At 50.7% G+C, this 15,382-nt stretch overlaps 6 protein-coding genes across 6 annotated transcripts; 4 read left to right on the top strand and 2 right to left on the bottom strand.

Annotated features, from left to right (window-relative positions):
* Nucleotides 1-2,168: 2,168 nt before the first annotated feature.
* Nucleotides 2,169-3,161, top strand: PC9H_006628 (uncharacterized protein; the record flags this gene model as incomplete). The annotated part of the gene is made up of 1 exon (XM_036776172.1): nucleotides 2,169-3,161. One exon carries the CDS (start codon nucleotides 2,169-2,171, stop codon nucleotides 3,159-3,161), a length of 993 nt encoding a protein of 330 aa, XP_036632191.1.
* Nucleotides 3,162-3,828: 667 nt separating this feature from the next.
* Nucleotides 3,829-4,771, bottom strand: PC9H_006629 (uncharacterized protein; the record flags this gene model as incomplete). Its single annotated transcript, XM_036776173.1, has 5 exons — nucleotides 3,829-3,912; nucleotides 3,974-4,085; nucleotides 4,148-4,382; nucleotides 4,451-4,594; nucleotides 4,762-4,771. The coding sequence occupies 5 exons, from the start codon at nucleotides 4,769-4,771 to the stop codon at nucleotides 3,829-3,831; spliced, it is 585 nt and encodes a 194-aa protein (XP_036632192.1).
* Nucleotides 4,772-10,416: 5,645 nt separating this feature from the next.
* On the bottom strand, nucleotides 10,417-11,245 carry PC9H_006630 (uncharacterized protein; the record flags this gene model as incomplete). Its single annotated transcript, XM_036776174.1, has 3 exons — nucleotides 10,417-10,685; nucleotides 10,737-10,789; nucleotides 11,187-11,245. 3 exons carry the CDS (start codon nucleotides 11,243-11,245, stop codon nucleotides 10,417-10,419), a joined length of 381 nt encoding a protein of 126 aa, XP_036632193.1.
* Nucleotides 11,246-11,301: 56 nt separating this feature from the next.
* PC9H_006631 (uncharacterized protein) lies at nucleotides 11,302-11,904 on the top strand (the record flags this gene model as incomplete). The annotated part of the gene is made up of 4 exons (XM_036776175.1): nucleotides 11,302-11,382; nucleotides 11,447-11,466; nucleotides 11,523-11,585; nucleotides 11,643-11,904. The coding sequence occupies 4 exons, from the start codon at nucleotides 11,302-11,304 to the stop codon at nucleotides 11,902-11,904; spliced, it is 426 nt and encodes a 141-aa protein (XP_036632194.1).
* Nucleotides 11,905-12,610: 706 nt separating this feature from the next.
* On the top strand, nucleotides 12,611-13,509 carry PC9H_006632 (uncharacterized protein; the record flags this gene model as incomplete). Its single annotated transcript, XM_036776176.1, has 4 exons — nucleotides 12,611-12,797; nucleotides 12,849-12,977; nucleotides 13,034-13,152; nucleotides 13,207-13,509. 4 exons carry the CDS (start codon nucleotides 12,611-12,613, stop codon nucleotides 13,507-13,509), a joined length of 738 nt encoding a protein of 245 aa, XP_036632195.1.
* Nucleotides 13,510-14,039: 530 nt separating this feature from the next.
* On the top strand, nucleotides 14,040-15,117 carry PC9H_006633 (uncharacterized protein; the record flags this gene model as incomplete). The annotated part of the gene is made up of 4 exons (XM_036776177.1): nucleotides 14,040-14,316; nucleotides 14,376-14,516; nucleotides 14,567-14,688; nucleotides 14,743-15,117. The coding sequence occupies 4 exons, from the start codon at nucleotides 14,040-14,042 to the stop codon at nucleotides 15,115-15,117; spliced, it is 915 nt and encodes a 304-aa protein (XP_036632196.1).
* Between the last annotated feature and the right edge of the window lie 265 nt (nucleotides 15,118-15,382).

The following is a 15,382-nucleotide window of genomic DNA, read 5'->3' on the forward strand; positions in this document are numbered from 1 at the left end:
ATCTTTTTCAATGCCTGTCAGCGCCCCCTCATGTGTGCCCTTCGTCGTTCGATTCGCCGTGGGGTGATTGGGTTCCAACTCCTGCACGCCGCGCATGCTCTCCTGGGCACAAAGTGGAGTGCTGAGATAGAGAACGGTATCAAGCTTCATGACCAGCGTCGAATAATCCATGGTATACAATTACAGAGTCATGCCGCCTAATCTCATCCAAAGGACATGCCCTCGGATTCAACTCGAAATCGCAGTAAGCGCCCAATGTCAACAAACCGTGACAGTGACAGCGAAATTCAAAGCTGGACGACTTGCCAACGACTTACCCAGCTTGAACTCGTACCACCAAGTCGCTTCCTCTCTTAATGCCCGAAATACAGTGTCTCAGATCAAATATCTGAGCTCGGAAGTCGCCATATCACGCCTCATCCTTGTTTCCATCACTGGCGTCTTGTGGCACAACCAAACTTGTTTCAATGCTCGACTATAGTTTGATGAAGGCTTGCTGCCAATATGCCGAAGCCGTTATATCTTCAAGAGCATGCCAACTCTTCGGGATCACTGAAGTCGATTGCCCAAAGTTATCTCCAAGCGGGGTACGCTCAAATGGCCAAGAAACAAGAAGTCGATGGTCGTGACCAGCTTTGTAGGATATTAAAAAGAACTTCGCCGCGGTGGACAATCCAGTTGTAGCTCTACCGTTAAGCCAAGGTAAACTCTAATAGGTGGAGCTTGTTATTACGCATGGGGAAGCTTAGCTGACTTCGACCTCGTTGGGTCTCGATGTGCTTGAGAACGCTAGGAGGGTTCGCCGTCCGCCGTCGATATTCCACTGGAATAAATTAAAACGCATCTCCCTCCTGCGTCTGACGCCTACGCCGCGACGAACACAATCTACAAGCTCTCTGGAAGGCAGGGGAGGAGCGACGATCGTCGTATCCCTCTTTGGCGGCATATTCGCATGAAATCGGCCGTTGTCACCAGAAAACAAGAATTCATTTGTTCCTGCTGCAGGTACGTTTGAGGAGCATTTGGTATCAACCATCACCACTTGTGTTCCCGGTGAGTAGAAGGTTGCTCATTGGATACCGCACGTTGCTATAAACAGGCCCTGCAATCAAACAAGTTACAAGCGGCTAAGAAACGTTGTATTTCGCATTGGTCTCTACATTTGCCATGCGTCGCGCACTGTGCGTAACGGCGCGAAGTGGTGCTTGAAGGTGCGCGACGTTTTCTTGACTGTCGATCATGACTTATCGACGTCAATAAATCAATACTTTACTTGACTTATATCACAGCGTATTCGCTTGCATATCTCGAAGCTTGAGCTTGGATCAGAGGGGTTAATTACAGTCTTGAGTCCCCTGATACAACTCCGCGCGTCGGCCATTATTCCGAGGGTCCGCTTTGGGTAATAGAGATCGGGAACGGCGCAGAACACCCTTTGGACTCCGAACACCAGGTCAGTGCTGCAACTGCTTGTCGCGACCCGCACACATCGCGCTATTGATCTTCCTGGAATAATTGGAGTTGCAAACATTGGGCTGCTGAGAACCCACTTTACTTGTTTCGTTTGAGCTCGACACATTAGCAAAACATTCAGGTTATGACAATGCCTCAGTATATTCCATACATCCTCCCAGAACAGCCCCGCTGTGTCCCCCTCATTAGGTAGGAGTGAATTTTCATTCTTTATTCTTTACCAGTCAAGGGGGCGCACCACCCCGCCGTTAACAAGGAGTATTCGAGGGCCGAGTCCCGCCATTTGCCCAATTTGGCATTAGGTGCCAGAGAAACTCGCATTACCCAATATCCGAGTTGTATCAGGGGACTACATACTCGGTTAATTACCCTAGCTTGTTTGACATGTCGCCGAAATGCTATGCAACCGGCGTTCCATGCATCCGAGAGGGTTCCCACTGTGTCAGTTGTATTCTATGATATTCTTGAGTTGTGTTGCGGCCGTAACGACACGGGAAGGAAACAACGCCGTTTCAGCACAATACATACCGAATCGCCCCGTAGATCAGATTGCAGAACGTCCCCGGTTCAACTAGATGAAGTCTATTTGATTCGACGGGTCCGATATCGATTGAGATGCCGCGGGCCCAGAAGCGAGGCTGTCCCTATAAAAGCCTCGAGGGCTAGTTGCTAAGATCCTTGGTTCATTCTCCACCATGGCTACAACAGAAATGAACCCCCCACAGACCCCGCCGCCTCGCAAGCGCAAAATCAGCATGCGCCTTCCATCCAGCAAGTCCTTCAAACGTCTGGCAAAGAATGTGAAGGAAGAAATGCGAGAGCTTGTCGGGCTCGGGCACCACGTGACACCAGCGCAGGGAGCCGCTGTTTCCATCGTTCCTCTCTTCGGAGCACTTTCCTTTTCACCATCATCATCTCCTCCTCGTACAAGGCGCAATGCCTTCGACATCGACCACGACGCCGATGCCAGTAGCGGTCCCCCATCCCCCCTTGCGCTCCCTGCATCCTCGCGGTCCAGAACCAGCAGCGCCACGCTGTCAGTTGACAGCCTTCATCTCCACAAATCCGTAATCGAAGGCGCCGCGCACAAGCTGGAGGGATCAGAATGCAGCGCGCCGGAAATTCTTCCTATTCATCCAGAACAAGACGACCACAGTTTCGTCTCGGAGGGCACGACAGCTCACGCGACTCAAGACGGAGCGACGGAGGGCTTGGATTCAATAGCTTTCCCAAAGGGCGAGGGGCTGGAATCCACTCCCCCTCGTGTCTGTGACTTGGAACCGCCTGACCCCTTCCTTACCGCCGAACCCTACTCGACGCCCGATACGGATAATATAACCAACTCTATCTCGGAATCATCCCAAGCCCTTCCCATCGCCCAATCTCCCGAAATTATCATCAACTCCCCAACATCAGACTCACATTCTCTTCCATTTCAACCACTGCTTTCCCCCGATGTACATCACGATGTAATCCAACAACTACCACCTCTGCCCGAAGACGACGACAAAGAAGACGAAGAGGCACAGCAGGAGGATGCTCTTAAAATTATTTTACCCGGACTCATTCTTCCTACGATGTTCCTCCCCATCCCCAATGTACGCCCCCCATTATCATCGTCGTTGCTTTCACCATGGCTCTCGAGATCATATTATCGTTACAACTGTACTACTAGACTAGTCCGTTGACTATATATTGCGCAACAAGTGCGCTGGACTTGACGAGGTGCCAGACCCGTGGATAGGTGCTGCAAGGTGATCGTCCGCTGCATGGCCACTGGTCCGATTGCCTGCTGGCCTGGAAGTTCGAAACAGTCAACAATCTGGATCAAGCTTGTGTCAGAGGTCTGGATCATCGCACGCATCCGGCTAGCGCGGCTCATACAAGAGTTACGAGGATATAACCGAAGGCATTGTTTCCAGTTTCTTAGCCCACCAAGCTCACCGATTTCTCCCCGCCTCTAGGCATCGTGAGGTTGAACAGCTGTGCGGAATAGTGACAATCTCCGCCGTAGCCCTTATTATGCTTGTTTCCCGTATCGATTCTAGGTATGGAGGGGATAACCGTTGAAGGCCGTTGGAGTAATGGAATCCCGTATCCTGGTGGGACAGTCTTCTTTCGAGGGAAACGATTGAAAATATCGTTAGTTATAACTTTCTTGCGGCACAATCAATTAAGGTGGGTGCAATGTTGGGCGTTTTCAAACAATTACTGATCTAGAAGTATGCTTCACACATTTAGAAGACCAACTATGGAAGCAAGCGATGCCAGTATCGCCACTTTACAACAAGCTCGCTAGCAACAATCCTCCCCACACCGTGGCGCGTTTACTCTGCACGCATGCCGTGTATAATCCTACTGAAAGCAGACCTTGGTTTCACCCTTGAAATGAGCGAACTCCAGCTGCGTCTTCACGGCTTTCTGGATGTCGTCGGACCACTATTAATACACAATCGTTGTCAGCAGGTTGTCGTGATATGCTGGGGGCATATACACTCACGTGTGCAACCTCTTTGGCTCTGCCCCAATCAATGAGTGAGGGGTACTTAGCCTCCTTGTCCCAAAGGATGTTCCCAGGTTGGAGATCTAGGTGGAGAACCTGGAACTTCTCCCTGCCGCTACAAGTCAGCCACAGCGACAAAACGCAAACCCTACGTCCAGGATTTGGACGTACACGTAGTCCTTCACCACCGCGGTTACCAGATCCAGCTTGGGTTCTATTTCTTTGATACAGTTGTTGTAGTTGCCGGCCAGCCCATGGTTCCAATACCAGGGCGTCGATGCAAGGTCCACCTTGTCGACCACACCCCGGAGGACGATCCAATGATAGCTTTCATATACCCCGTTTGCCAACAAGTCGCCTATTCTGGTCAGCCATTTGATTTCTTCCTCGAATTTCTCGAGGAGTGCTGTAGATATGTTCCATCAACGAGAGTCAGTTCTGGATACGGCAGAGGACTTGATATGATATACGCACTCTTTCCCTTCTTGGCGAACGCTACAACATTTGCGTGCGTAGCTGGATCGGGCCAACCTTCGTTGACTTTGTATGTGATCGCGGAATTGCCTTGGTCGTCGACCTTCGTCAACGTACGCTCAATGCCCCCCAGTTTAAGTGTATCTAATGACCGTAGATGTGAAGACGATTTATGTTCGGGATCAGCGGTTTAGTACCCACCCGCAAACCATATGTTGGAACCGTCATGGGATTCCAAAACAATCTGCTGCTAGAAAAGACGACGGAATCTTCCTCAGTCGCGATTAGGGACAGCTCGGGGATGCGCTCACCTCCGCCCATCCTCCGAACATACTGGCCCCGGAAGCACCATTGCTCGGCGGCGTGGCGATGGGAGCTGCGACAACGCTGCAAGTCAACAGCGCGATGATAAATCCTCGTAAACAACTCTGGAACGCCACTGAAAGTAGAGGGGGTGTCGGTATGAGACGGCGAGTGATCAATACTTATCAACGTAGCTCCAACGTTGCCTGAATATAAATGGCTGGTATACTTTCCTCTACTCCCGTTTACCATACGGGCATACTTCAGGAACGGTCGGTATGGTCCACTTCCGGTTCCTCGTGTTGAATAGTATTTCGACGGCGGTACCTTGATGCCGCAAGAGGCTGATGAGACTTCAGGTCATCAGGTCCTGAGTTTTGAGCACTGAGGTACATGGAGAGCATGCCTAGAAAGGAAGGAGCACGTTTATTGTTTGCCTCCGCTTACTTCTACGATGGTATGCGGTCGAGGGGAACTTCCTAGCGGTCCGTTGAACAGATAGGTACGCATGGTTACTGCTATGCAGCGGCGGAGTTCCTGGAATGATCTGTTACTGCTCGATGCCCCAATCACAGGAAAGAGTCTTGTCGATGCATTGCGCGCCGGAGGGTGCCAATTTTCTCTTTCACGACATTAATACAGGCGGGTGCAGCCTAGAAGGGAACACGAATCTGCTCGCCACCTTCCAAGTGGGAGAATACAGCTTGGCGCGATGACCGATATCGGCGGTCCATTGAAGACGAAATACGGACCAGGGAGATCAGACAGCATCGTCTTCGTGAGAGCGGTAAAGGGCCTCGTATTTGTCGCTGCCAATCACTGCGTCAACGATTACAGCATACAGAGGCAACCACAACGCGTACACGTAGAACTTCGCTTCTTTGACGAACAAAGGAATCTTGTTGAGCTCAAGGTAATCCTTGCACCCTTGTACTTTCCCTTGCTCAGATATTGCTGTTGGAGGATTGTGTGGTTGTATGGAGCGGTGACGATGCGAGGAGCTCGTGGATGTTCGTTAGCCATTTGATCTCTTCGTCGTGTGTCTGCCCATGTCCTAGCGGGACGATTCATTCTATGTTACTCGTGGCGCCGAGAAGTATGAAGGTATCGTTGATCACTTTTCCTGGATTCGGTATAGGCTGTCATATCTTTCTTCACCGAAGAATCAAGCCAACCGATACCTCCAACTCTGCAGGTGACTACCGTGTAGGTCCTGGTCAACCGTTTTGACGAGAGGACAAGTTTCACCGTTCAGTGTAGTGTATCCAGTCTCAATTCTGCAATGCAAATGCAAGGAATGTACTCAGAGACGCACCAGCGAACGAGCGATTGAGGTTGTAACTCCTGCAACTCCCTCGGCTCTTCCCCAGTCAATAAGAATCAGAATCAGATCTTCGGCAGTCATATCCCACAAGGCATTGCCAGGCTGGAAGATATCGTGAACGATGCCGAATTTCTTCCTAAACAGATTGAATAATTGGCGTGCTCAGTTGCGGACTCATACGACATACCCGTATCTTTGATGGCCAGATCGATCTTGTGCTCGACTTCTTGCGAGCATCCTGCCGAATTCAGTGGCCATGAGATGCATTTTGTCACTTATACCGCAGAAAGCAATCCGTGGCCTCACTGGCACTGGGGCGAATATTGCCGTCATGTCCTCTTCATCTGTGGGTAGGAGGAGTGTTGCGGCGGCGCAGGTCAGCTCTATCGTAAGTTCATCAGTGTCGTAGGGAGTTGAGCCAGAAAGTTCTTACCAATCGAGCTCGTATTCAAAAGACCCTCCTCTCCACTCCGGCGGTTTTGTGGGCATTTTCCGGGCAATGTCCCTTTCCTCTACGTATGGCAACTGGAGAAGAGCCCCGGTTACCGGGAGGTTGGCAGAGGGTACTCGCAGGAGCTGTGGTTGACATATTGAAGCGCACGCCATATGCCCCCGCGCAAATCACCAACTTAGACAAGCGTCATAGGCGATGGTCTCAGTCAAACATGGTCATATGAAGAACCTTACACGTTTGAACGTCAAACGTACATCTTTCCACATCTTTCCATGCGAGTAGTGCGATCGACTCGGAGAAAATGGTGTGTCGTTCAATCTGAGCCAGGACACAGAAACCCTCGCTAGCGGCCCAACAAGTCCAAATTTAACGGTGACAACGGCTCGCTGTCAGTGACGAAAGCGCCAGCATAGTATCTGAGGCGGGGACGATGAAGAGACCATCACGGCTACAGAAACACGTGGATAGAGAGATGGCAGGCGGCGAGTAGCTTCCGCCTTGGACATTTAGGTTGAAACGAGGAAACTGAGGGATAGAGGACTTATCGCGGAAAACCCAAAGTGCAGCAAGGAGACAATGTCGCCCTACCTCGCCGCCCTGATCGAAGCAGCCGCGCGCATGGACTGTCACTGAACTACTTGTGACCGTGTCGAGGGAGAATGTGTGCTAGGGTATCTCTCAGTCAGTTGAAGAGGGATATATATGTTGATCCTAGATATAATAGAAAGATTCAATCCTCCAAGAGTTACAACACACCCCATACGGCGGCTCGATGCCCTACTCTGGCTTCTTGAAAACATCCAACATAATGTCATCAGGCAGACCGATGTCGAGAGAAACAACCCCGGACGCGTAGTGCTGTTTCACCTCTTCTTCGACATTAGCGCATGGCACGTCGTCGTAGAGCTTCCTCGCATCAAGGCGACCCATCGCTTCAGCTTTCTCCAGGGTGTTATCACCGCGAGCGTACAGACTCCTGAGAAAATCGGATACGAATCTCTTCAGCATATTCTGCATCTGTTGAGAGCCTTTCTCCAGCTCCTCGTCGGGAATCTAGATGTAATAGACACCCAAGAAATAATGAGTCGCTTACACGATTTTATCTCGAAAGGAGTGCCAACCTCGTAGTAATCTGAAAAATCTTCACCTGTGACCTTTTCCGCTATTTTCCACGCTTCGTTGAGGGCGATTCTTTGCGCCAACTAAGAGATGAGTTCCTCTTCTTCCAGCGCAAATGCGAGACTCAGAGGCTCTGAGGGTCAAGTAGCACGGCTAAAGGCTGGAGGTGTATTATCGACCTATTGAAGTGCGTCAGCCTCCTCACAAGTTGAAAAGAATTCAATCCAGAGAGATGGTTCGTGAGCACCCAGAAAGAAGATTGTACCGAATTCCCATGCCGTTTCCTTCTCGAGTACGAGAGTTCCAATCGCTTGTCCTCGAACAGCGGATTAACATGTTGGTGCTGTTCAATTTGAGCTCGTCGCCACTGTAAGAGACGTTGGCTTAAAGATGGCGCGGGGCCAAGAACATAGTAGTGTGGGCGAAGAGATACAAGGGGTGGGAAGTCGTAACGCCATCCACATCCATCGCACAACCCAGGCATGAGCGCTAGCGCTCTCTCAATCATCAACTTCATAACCATGCCGCCGACCATACTGATCTCCTCGTAAGAGTAGGTGATTACTACCGACCCTCGGTTGCGCGAGCATAGGACTTGGCGAGGATTCAAAGTCTCAGACTCAGCGTGGGGATCTAGCTCGGTATGTGGACCTGAGTTGCATGCTCGTTAGAGGAAGTGCTGACCGTAACGGAGCGACCAGCAGGGTGGATCTCTAGAACGTCGCTCGGGGACCGGGGGGTACTTCGTTCGATAATCAATTACAAGTCGGACGGTCCGCCATGGGCACTACCACATCGCTTGTTTTTGCTACAGCGTTTCAACGCTAAGTATCGGCTTAGGTCAAGCGATGGAGGAGAGAGAAAAAGCGGTTGATTCAGGTTGAATTGCGACCATGACCTTGGCTACGTCGCCGTGCTCACTTGACTTGTTCGGAGTGAAGGCAGAGGCAGGACCTGAGGTACTCCACTGGGATATCGACAGCCGTTCCCAGCATCAGAGGAATGCTGGACCACAACACGAAGCCAACGCTCTTTCCCGTGCTCCAATGAAGTTATTCGGCCCCCCCCTCGACGCGCACTGTTCTGGTCCGTAAAACTCGGTGAGGGACTTTTGCTACACGACAATGAAAACTATTATTGGTGCTGATCCCTGAATGTCATTCGGCGGCCTACAGCATTTGTTTCTTTCATGGAAAGCTATTAGCTGACGGCAAGGGTCATGCAGTAAGTGTGCTTCGTTGAGCCCAATATGTTCATATTTGACTTATTCTTAGGGCTGAACAGCACCGACGCCAGAACGCCTTCGCGCGGGCATGATGACGAAATGGTGACAGCTCTGGGGGTGTACGGCGTTCGTCCCGACGTGTTGGCCATTGACCGTTACGGCGATGGCCTCGGACATCAAGGTAGATTCACTGTATCGGCTTGTTCAGATCCCCTTCCCCACATTTCCGCCCTCGGTGATCTCCAGGAGAGAACCGAAGTTAAATTTTGGAACTTCATACGGAGCTCATATTCTCGAAACCGTGTTCACCTCTCCAGTACTCATTGGTCAGTGGCTAATTTATCTGCGACGGTGAAGTGCCAGGCCCAAGGAACATCAGATGAAGTCGTAAACCAAGTTCTTCCTGGAGCCGTACTGATGCATGTTCCACTGATATATCGACGACGTTGATGCCGACCTGAAATTTTTGTCTTCCAAGTATTCGATGGATGTCGCCTCGGCCTTTGCCATTCGTATGCTAATATTGGGTACGCACCCTCGTTTTACCGTCCGGATTCGACCCATCTACATCTAATTCGCTCTGAATCACATATCCAGGGACTGGCACGACCAGAAATTAATTAGACGGCGAAAACGCTCCTCCGAACCATTCTGATATCTTCCCCAACCATCTCGTCGATTCAGCGCCGTCTGAAGGTCATGACCATCTTCGTAAGCTGTCGGCCTATTCGCTTGAGACAATTTCAATGCGATAGATTTCGCCTGAAAAAACTTTCCAAGAGTTCACGCTTGGTCGAGCTTCGAGCTTCGTGGTTGTCAACCCCACATCAAACATATTCGGGAGGCTGGCGGTGAATACGACACCCCCACTGTGCTCCCCATACTCATATTACTCCTGTGTGAAGTAGTGTTCGTGGCATCAATGGGCACACATGAAACCTTGTTCAAGCATAGGTCAAGTGGGTCGCCTGGCATCTACCATAAGTAATGTGCACGGTATCGTGCGGAGCTCGCACGACGTTAATGCATGTCCTGATGACATATTTCATCGTGTTTGCTACTGGAAGAGGTCTAGTGAGCATCCGACTACTGGCATTCGAAATGGGGTATTCTAACCTATGCTCCTACGTTGGTAAGATAATTGTGTCGCTTCTAATTGTGCAGTTCGCACTAACATTTCTGGCCTAGGTGATATAGTCAAAACATGTACGAGGTCTTTAGTGCTCTGATTCTCGGTCTCCGAACGTCGAGCCGTCAGCGCCTCTGGCAAGGCTCGCAGCGAGTCTTGACGTACGAAACGAGGCCGGCTTCTTCTGTTCTTGTGCTACACCCGGACGGGACTCTTGTCGTTCTTCAGAGCCCTCGATTGCTCCTCAATGAGCACAGCCGTCATATCTTAGCTCTGAAGGCCCCGTTTACTTTTGATCACTCAACGTAGGGGGTAGCGAAACAACGAAATATTTGATTTCAAAGGATACACAACTACTATGCCTCACGACTGTCTGTCGTATTCACCGACGATCGACGTGTGCCGCCGAGTATTAGTTGTACTTGGGAGCCTGGCAGCAGGTCCAGCACGGCTTGTCGGCAGTGCCCAAGTTGTTGCTGTACCAGTGCTCGGGGCACGTAGGGATCTTGTCCGCACACATCCTCAAGCACAAGTCGAGGGCGGGGACGGACTTCTCCAAGGAGGTGAAGTACGCGGCGTCGTACTGAACGTTCGGCTTCTGGAAGCGCATGGACCCGCAGTTGGCAGCGGCCAAGGTGGCAGCAGCGCAGATGGCGACGAAGAAAGACTTCATTGTGGATACTGTGGAGGGTTTAGTGAGTCCGGGATATACTGTTCAGAGCATGTGCTAACCGAGGTTTGATTTGGGATGGTGTTTGAGAGAAACTGATTGGTTGTTGAGAGCACTGAACGCGGAACAAGGTGAGTGGTTTAGTAGGTGCTATGAACGCTCCCAGCTTACCAGGTAGTTCTGCAGAGAAACCTGGGGACTCAGGCGTACCTCTGGTGAACCTTTATAAGGCGTAACCCAACCTTGCGCCGCTTTATTTGCATATGCTATGCCACGAAGAAGACCGGCTGCGGAGTTGGACTTTGTTTTGCTATCCAAACTCCATCCCCAAACCAAAGTCCATCCATCATCGTCACCTTGTGGTCCACCTTCTAGAACGAACACGATTCCACATACGCCACCGAACAAGCAAGAGTGAGAACGGCGATATAACGCCCCGCAAAAAGAGGCGATCATCTGAGCCACATCCAGAGATCCGTCTCCCCACTTTTGATAGAACTAGGGACACTTACGTCCCGCATTGCTTATTCGCATCTTGAATCAGGCGGCGCCACTCGAGGTTTGCATCCATTCGATAATCAATTGAGTTAACGCATTAATCTAGAATCGCATATTCCACAACAAGCCATGTTCGCTCCTCAGAATGGGGCTGGCTCTTTCGGATGTCGAAGAACTGGGGCCCCAACTCCAACACCTCCTCTGCATCACGTACGACCTCCCCTTTAGTTCGGATTGATATAAAGGTCAGGCGTTTTGTTGCGTGATTCCCCAGCATTCGCTCTCGCTTCGCAAGTCAGTCCTTCCCAGCCACTCCCGCTCGCTCATGCTGACTTACAACCGTTTCCTAGACAAATCAAACGAGTCTTCACTAGCTTTCGTTGCTTTCATCGCCTCTGTCGCCTCCTTATCATGTAAGTCGGCCCACCAACCGTACTATGATCCAAGCTAACCGTTGACCTTTTGTGTAGAACAATGAAGTTTATCACTGCCTTCGTCGCTCTCGCCACGGTCGTCGCCGCCATGCCCTCTTGCGGCGGTTATTACCAGAACCAGAACACTCGCGTGTCCCAGTCGCTTCTCAAGGGGATCGATGACCCGAAACACCCTTCCCTTTGCTGGCTGGTCTGCTGGGAAACAGAGCCTGCCTGCCCCGAGGGTTGGCACTCTGAGAGTATGGATACAGAGGATCACTGCTGGACCTGCTGCTTGAACAACAGCGAGAACCACTAAATGTGGAGATAGAGCCCCCGTCGCAGTACTCTACCAATGAATATACCTCTTCAGATCTCGAAATCGAAATCACAATTGTTGCTGTGCTACGTATACATCATACACTCAGGGCCTTGATTATTGGGCGTCTCGGCTAGATGTGCCAGTCCTGCGATTTGTTGAGAAAGCTCAAATACTTAATCTCTCCTCTAGTTAACCGGTGACATGATGGGACCATCAGTATAACCCGCAATGTCACTAAAGGCGTCACTAGCCTTATGGGTTACTTATGAATGGCCAGTATGCCTCATTGTGACTGCATGAGCTTGTGACTACCCGAGACAGCCCCACGCAGTATCCTCTTGCATCATGGCCGTCCGCCCCATCTCCAACTAGTGCTCCTCCCACGAAGGAAATGGGGCCGAATACTGATTAGACTCCGAACTGATAACCTTTCGGAGTGTGGCTTTCGAAAGGTTTGATCGATCGGCGAATTCCATCCTGGTTACTTACACCACTGCAGACGGCGAAGGAATATCCAGCGGGAAGTTTCAGTGTCCGATTCGGGAGATAATTACGTGCGGTGCAAACTAGTGGGAAACCGAGTAGTGGAAGCGGATTGACTATTGACTATTGACTCCGACATAGATGATCAAGCCGTGATCTTGCAGGATGGTCGACCCCGAGCCAGAGCTCGCCGCTCACTCTACAATTCTACCTTGCCCCCATGTCGATGCCCAACTGTATCACTGAAGCGGCCCTACCACCTTTCAAAGTACTCCTGTCAAGGCAACGAAGGGCTAGGATTGCTCGCTACGCATGGCTCATCTTACGCGTCCTTTGCATGGCTAACATCCTTCTACTCATCATGCTTATTGTCCGTGCACTGGAGAAGACGGATGCTCTCATATACTGTAAGTCAGGCTTATGAATCTCGAACAGGAAGCCACTCACATATAGCATAGCGCCCGTTCAGGACATCGTTGAGTATGAGATCAAACGGTTCAATACAGGCTTCATGGACGAAGAACCCACCGTATTCCAAGGACCTCCGACCGATGCAATGGACGAAGCATGGAGGGACCTTTATGAGCGTCAGTTCGTTCCTTCAACGATTGGTATTCAATGGTCCTCACTAGTCATCCAACAGGCGGTGTATCCTACCTCCTTCCAGAGGAAGCAAACCAACTGAAAGAACCGACCATTCGTGCCCCAGGATCTAATGTCTACATCGGAGGCCTAGATGTGTTCCACCAGCTTCACTGTTTGGTAAGGAGCAGCCTTATCGTCAGTCTGTGGATGTTGGAGCTGACTCATGTACAGGACATGGTGCGCATGGCAGCATATCCAGAGCGATACCCATCTGGGCATCACCATACTATGCACTTGAAGCGCAGCGGGAGCATGGCACATCCCAACATCTCGGAACCAGAACATCTCCGTCACTGCATCAACAGCGTCCGACAATCGCTCATGTGTTCCTCGGACATTAGCATCAACTTATTCTACAACCCACGCAAAGAAAGGCGACCATTCCCTCGTTTTGATCAGCTTCACACATGCAGGAACTTTGGGAAGCTTCGAGAATGGGCTTTTGCCCGAACTACGGCCGTCTGGAAAGATTGAGCCCTCGAATTAGCGTGAGCTATGTAGAGTAAAGTTCGATGTCAAATTGAAGTCAACAACGCTATAAAATAGGTTGTCATGCAAACAACGAACGAGTGAACCGTCTTATTCCCCTGGACGGGGTCCCTGGTTGATGCGTGACGGCGATTGTGGGTATAGACTGGTATTAAGTGACAGGTTGTGGGAGCGATAAGGGCAACCGTCAAAGTAGGTCGAATTAGCGTATAGTTAGCTGGGTAATTTCCGGCCTGTTCGGCCGCTTCCAAAGTGCATGCGTGGTGACTTTGCCGCTTCCACAGACTTTCGCCCGATCGAATTTCAATCGCCGATTGTGATCGATTGATCGCAAGCGCGCTTTATTCGGTTCCTGAGTTCTTTCCCGTATTGGTCACATAACGTTATGGTCAATCGCACAGGTGCCAAGTTCAAGCTCAGCTATTCGGGACTCTCCCAATCTCAATCTCAGGCGTCGACGCGTCAGTACTCGCTCACCACCCACAATCCACGAGCACACCATTTTCCGAGCTGAAATGACAAGCACCTACTACAGTCACACTAAGGACTCTGACGTCGGCGAGTACGTTGAGCTCGAGCAGCAAGAACCACTCCTCTATCCACCAGGCAAAGACAACGGAACTGAGGAGGCGGAGGAGTCTTTTGGCAACGACCTATCTCCCCTCCGCCTTATACTGTACTTTGCTGGGATCATCTTGCTCTCCTTCTCGTGCTTTGCGACCCTCCACATACTATTGACACCGCCAGCACCATCGATAGAACCCCCCAAGATCTTCCAAGAGCTGTTGTACTGTTTGTCTGCCATTTGCCTCTGAGTACAGCTAACTGACGACGTTCTGTCACCGCTATAGCGCCTGTCGAGCATCTTGTTAGATACAAGCTCCAGAAATTCCACACTGGTTTCTTCGACGATGAAGAGCCTTCCGTCTTCGATGGGCCTTCAACCGACGCAATGGACAAGGCTTGGACAGACTTATACGACATTTACACATGTGGGCTTTATCCTAGTGGGCGAGGTGAAATCTTACTAACCCTTTGTCAGACGCAATTTCATCCCTCACCGAAGAAGAGAACAAGCATCTTCCGGATCCCACCGTGCCATCGTTCGGCAACATGTCCCGACTTTATGGCGGGCTTGATGTATTTCACCAGTTGCACTGCTTGGTATACTCTGCTCACCTACTTTGTCTCATCTTGACTAATTTGCGTTGCCCTCAGGATTATGTTCGAATGGCCATTGAGCCAGAACGCTATGGGAACTCCCACAGCAAGCACTCCTTGCGCGGAAAACGCAGAGCTTCCAAAGACCTTCCACACGTATCGGATGCCGAGCACGTCTCCCATTGCATCGACATGATTCGCCAATCCCTCATGTGTTCGGCCGATATCAGCGTAATTTCCTGGTACATGCCGGAGGCTTCCTCGCCAGAGCACACACCAAAGCCACTTCCCCGATTCGACCAGACGAGGATGTGCCGTGACTTTGATGGCCTCAGGGACTGGGCGCGATCCAGGACTCCGGATGCAGACGGCTTGGAGAGTGTCATGCCTCATGCGGATCATGGCCACGGCAACGGCCATAATAGATTTTAATTATCGACTTGTTACTGCTACTGTGATTTCGGTTTTCACTTTACTCTTGGACTGGGACACTCCGCGAATCGAGCCTAATTGAATGCGTGCGGGAAAGTTATCTACTAGTGGATTACCATGCAGCCTGAGCCTAAAAGAGTAATGTTGTAAGTTACATGCCAATATGAGATTGACACATATGACCCCTCGTCGTTCATCTTTGGACCCGGAACGAATAGAATAAAGATAAGAATAGAGAAGAGTGGCGCCGTGTCATGTAATAGCA

Source organism: Pleurotus ostreatus (assembly GCF_014466165.1).
Source record: "Pleurotus ostreatus strain PC9 chromosome Unknown scaffold_4, whole genome shotgun sequence".
Lineage (NCBI taxonomy): Eukaryota > Fungi > Basidiomycota > Agaricomycetes > Agaricales > Pleurotaceae > Pleurotus > Pleurotus ostreatus.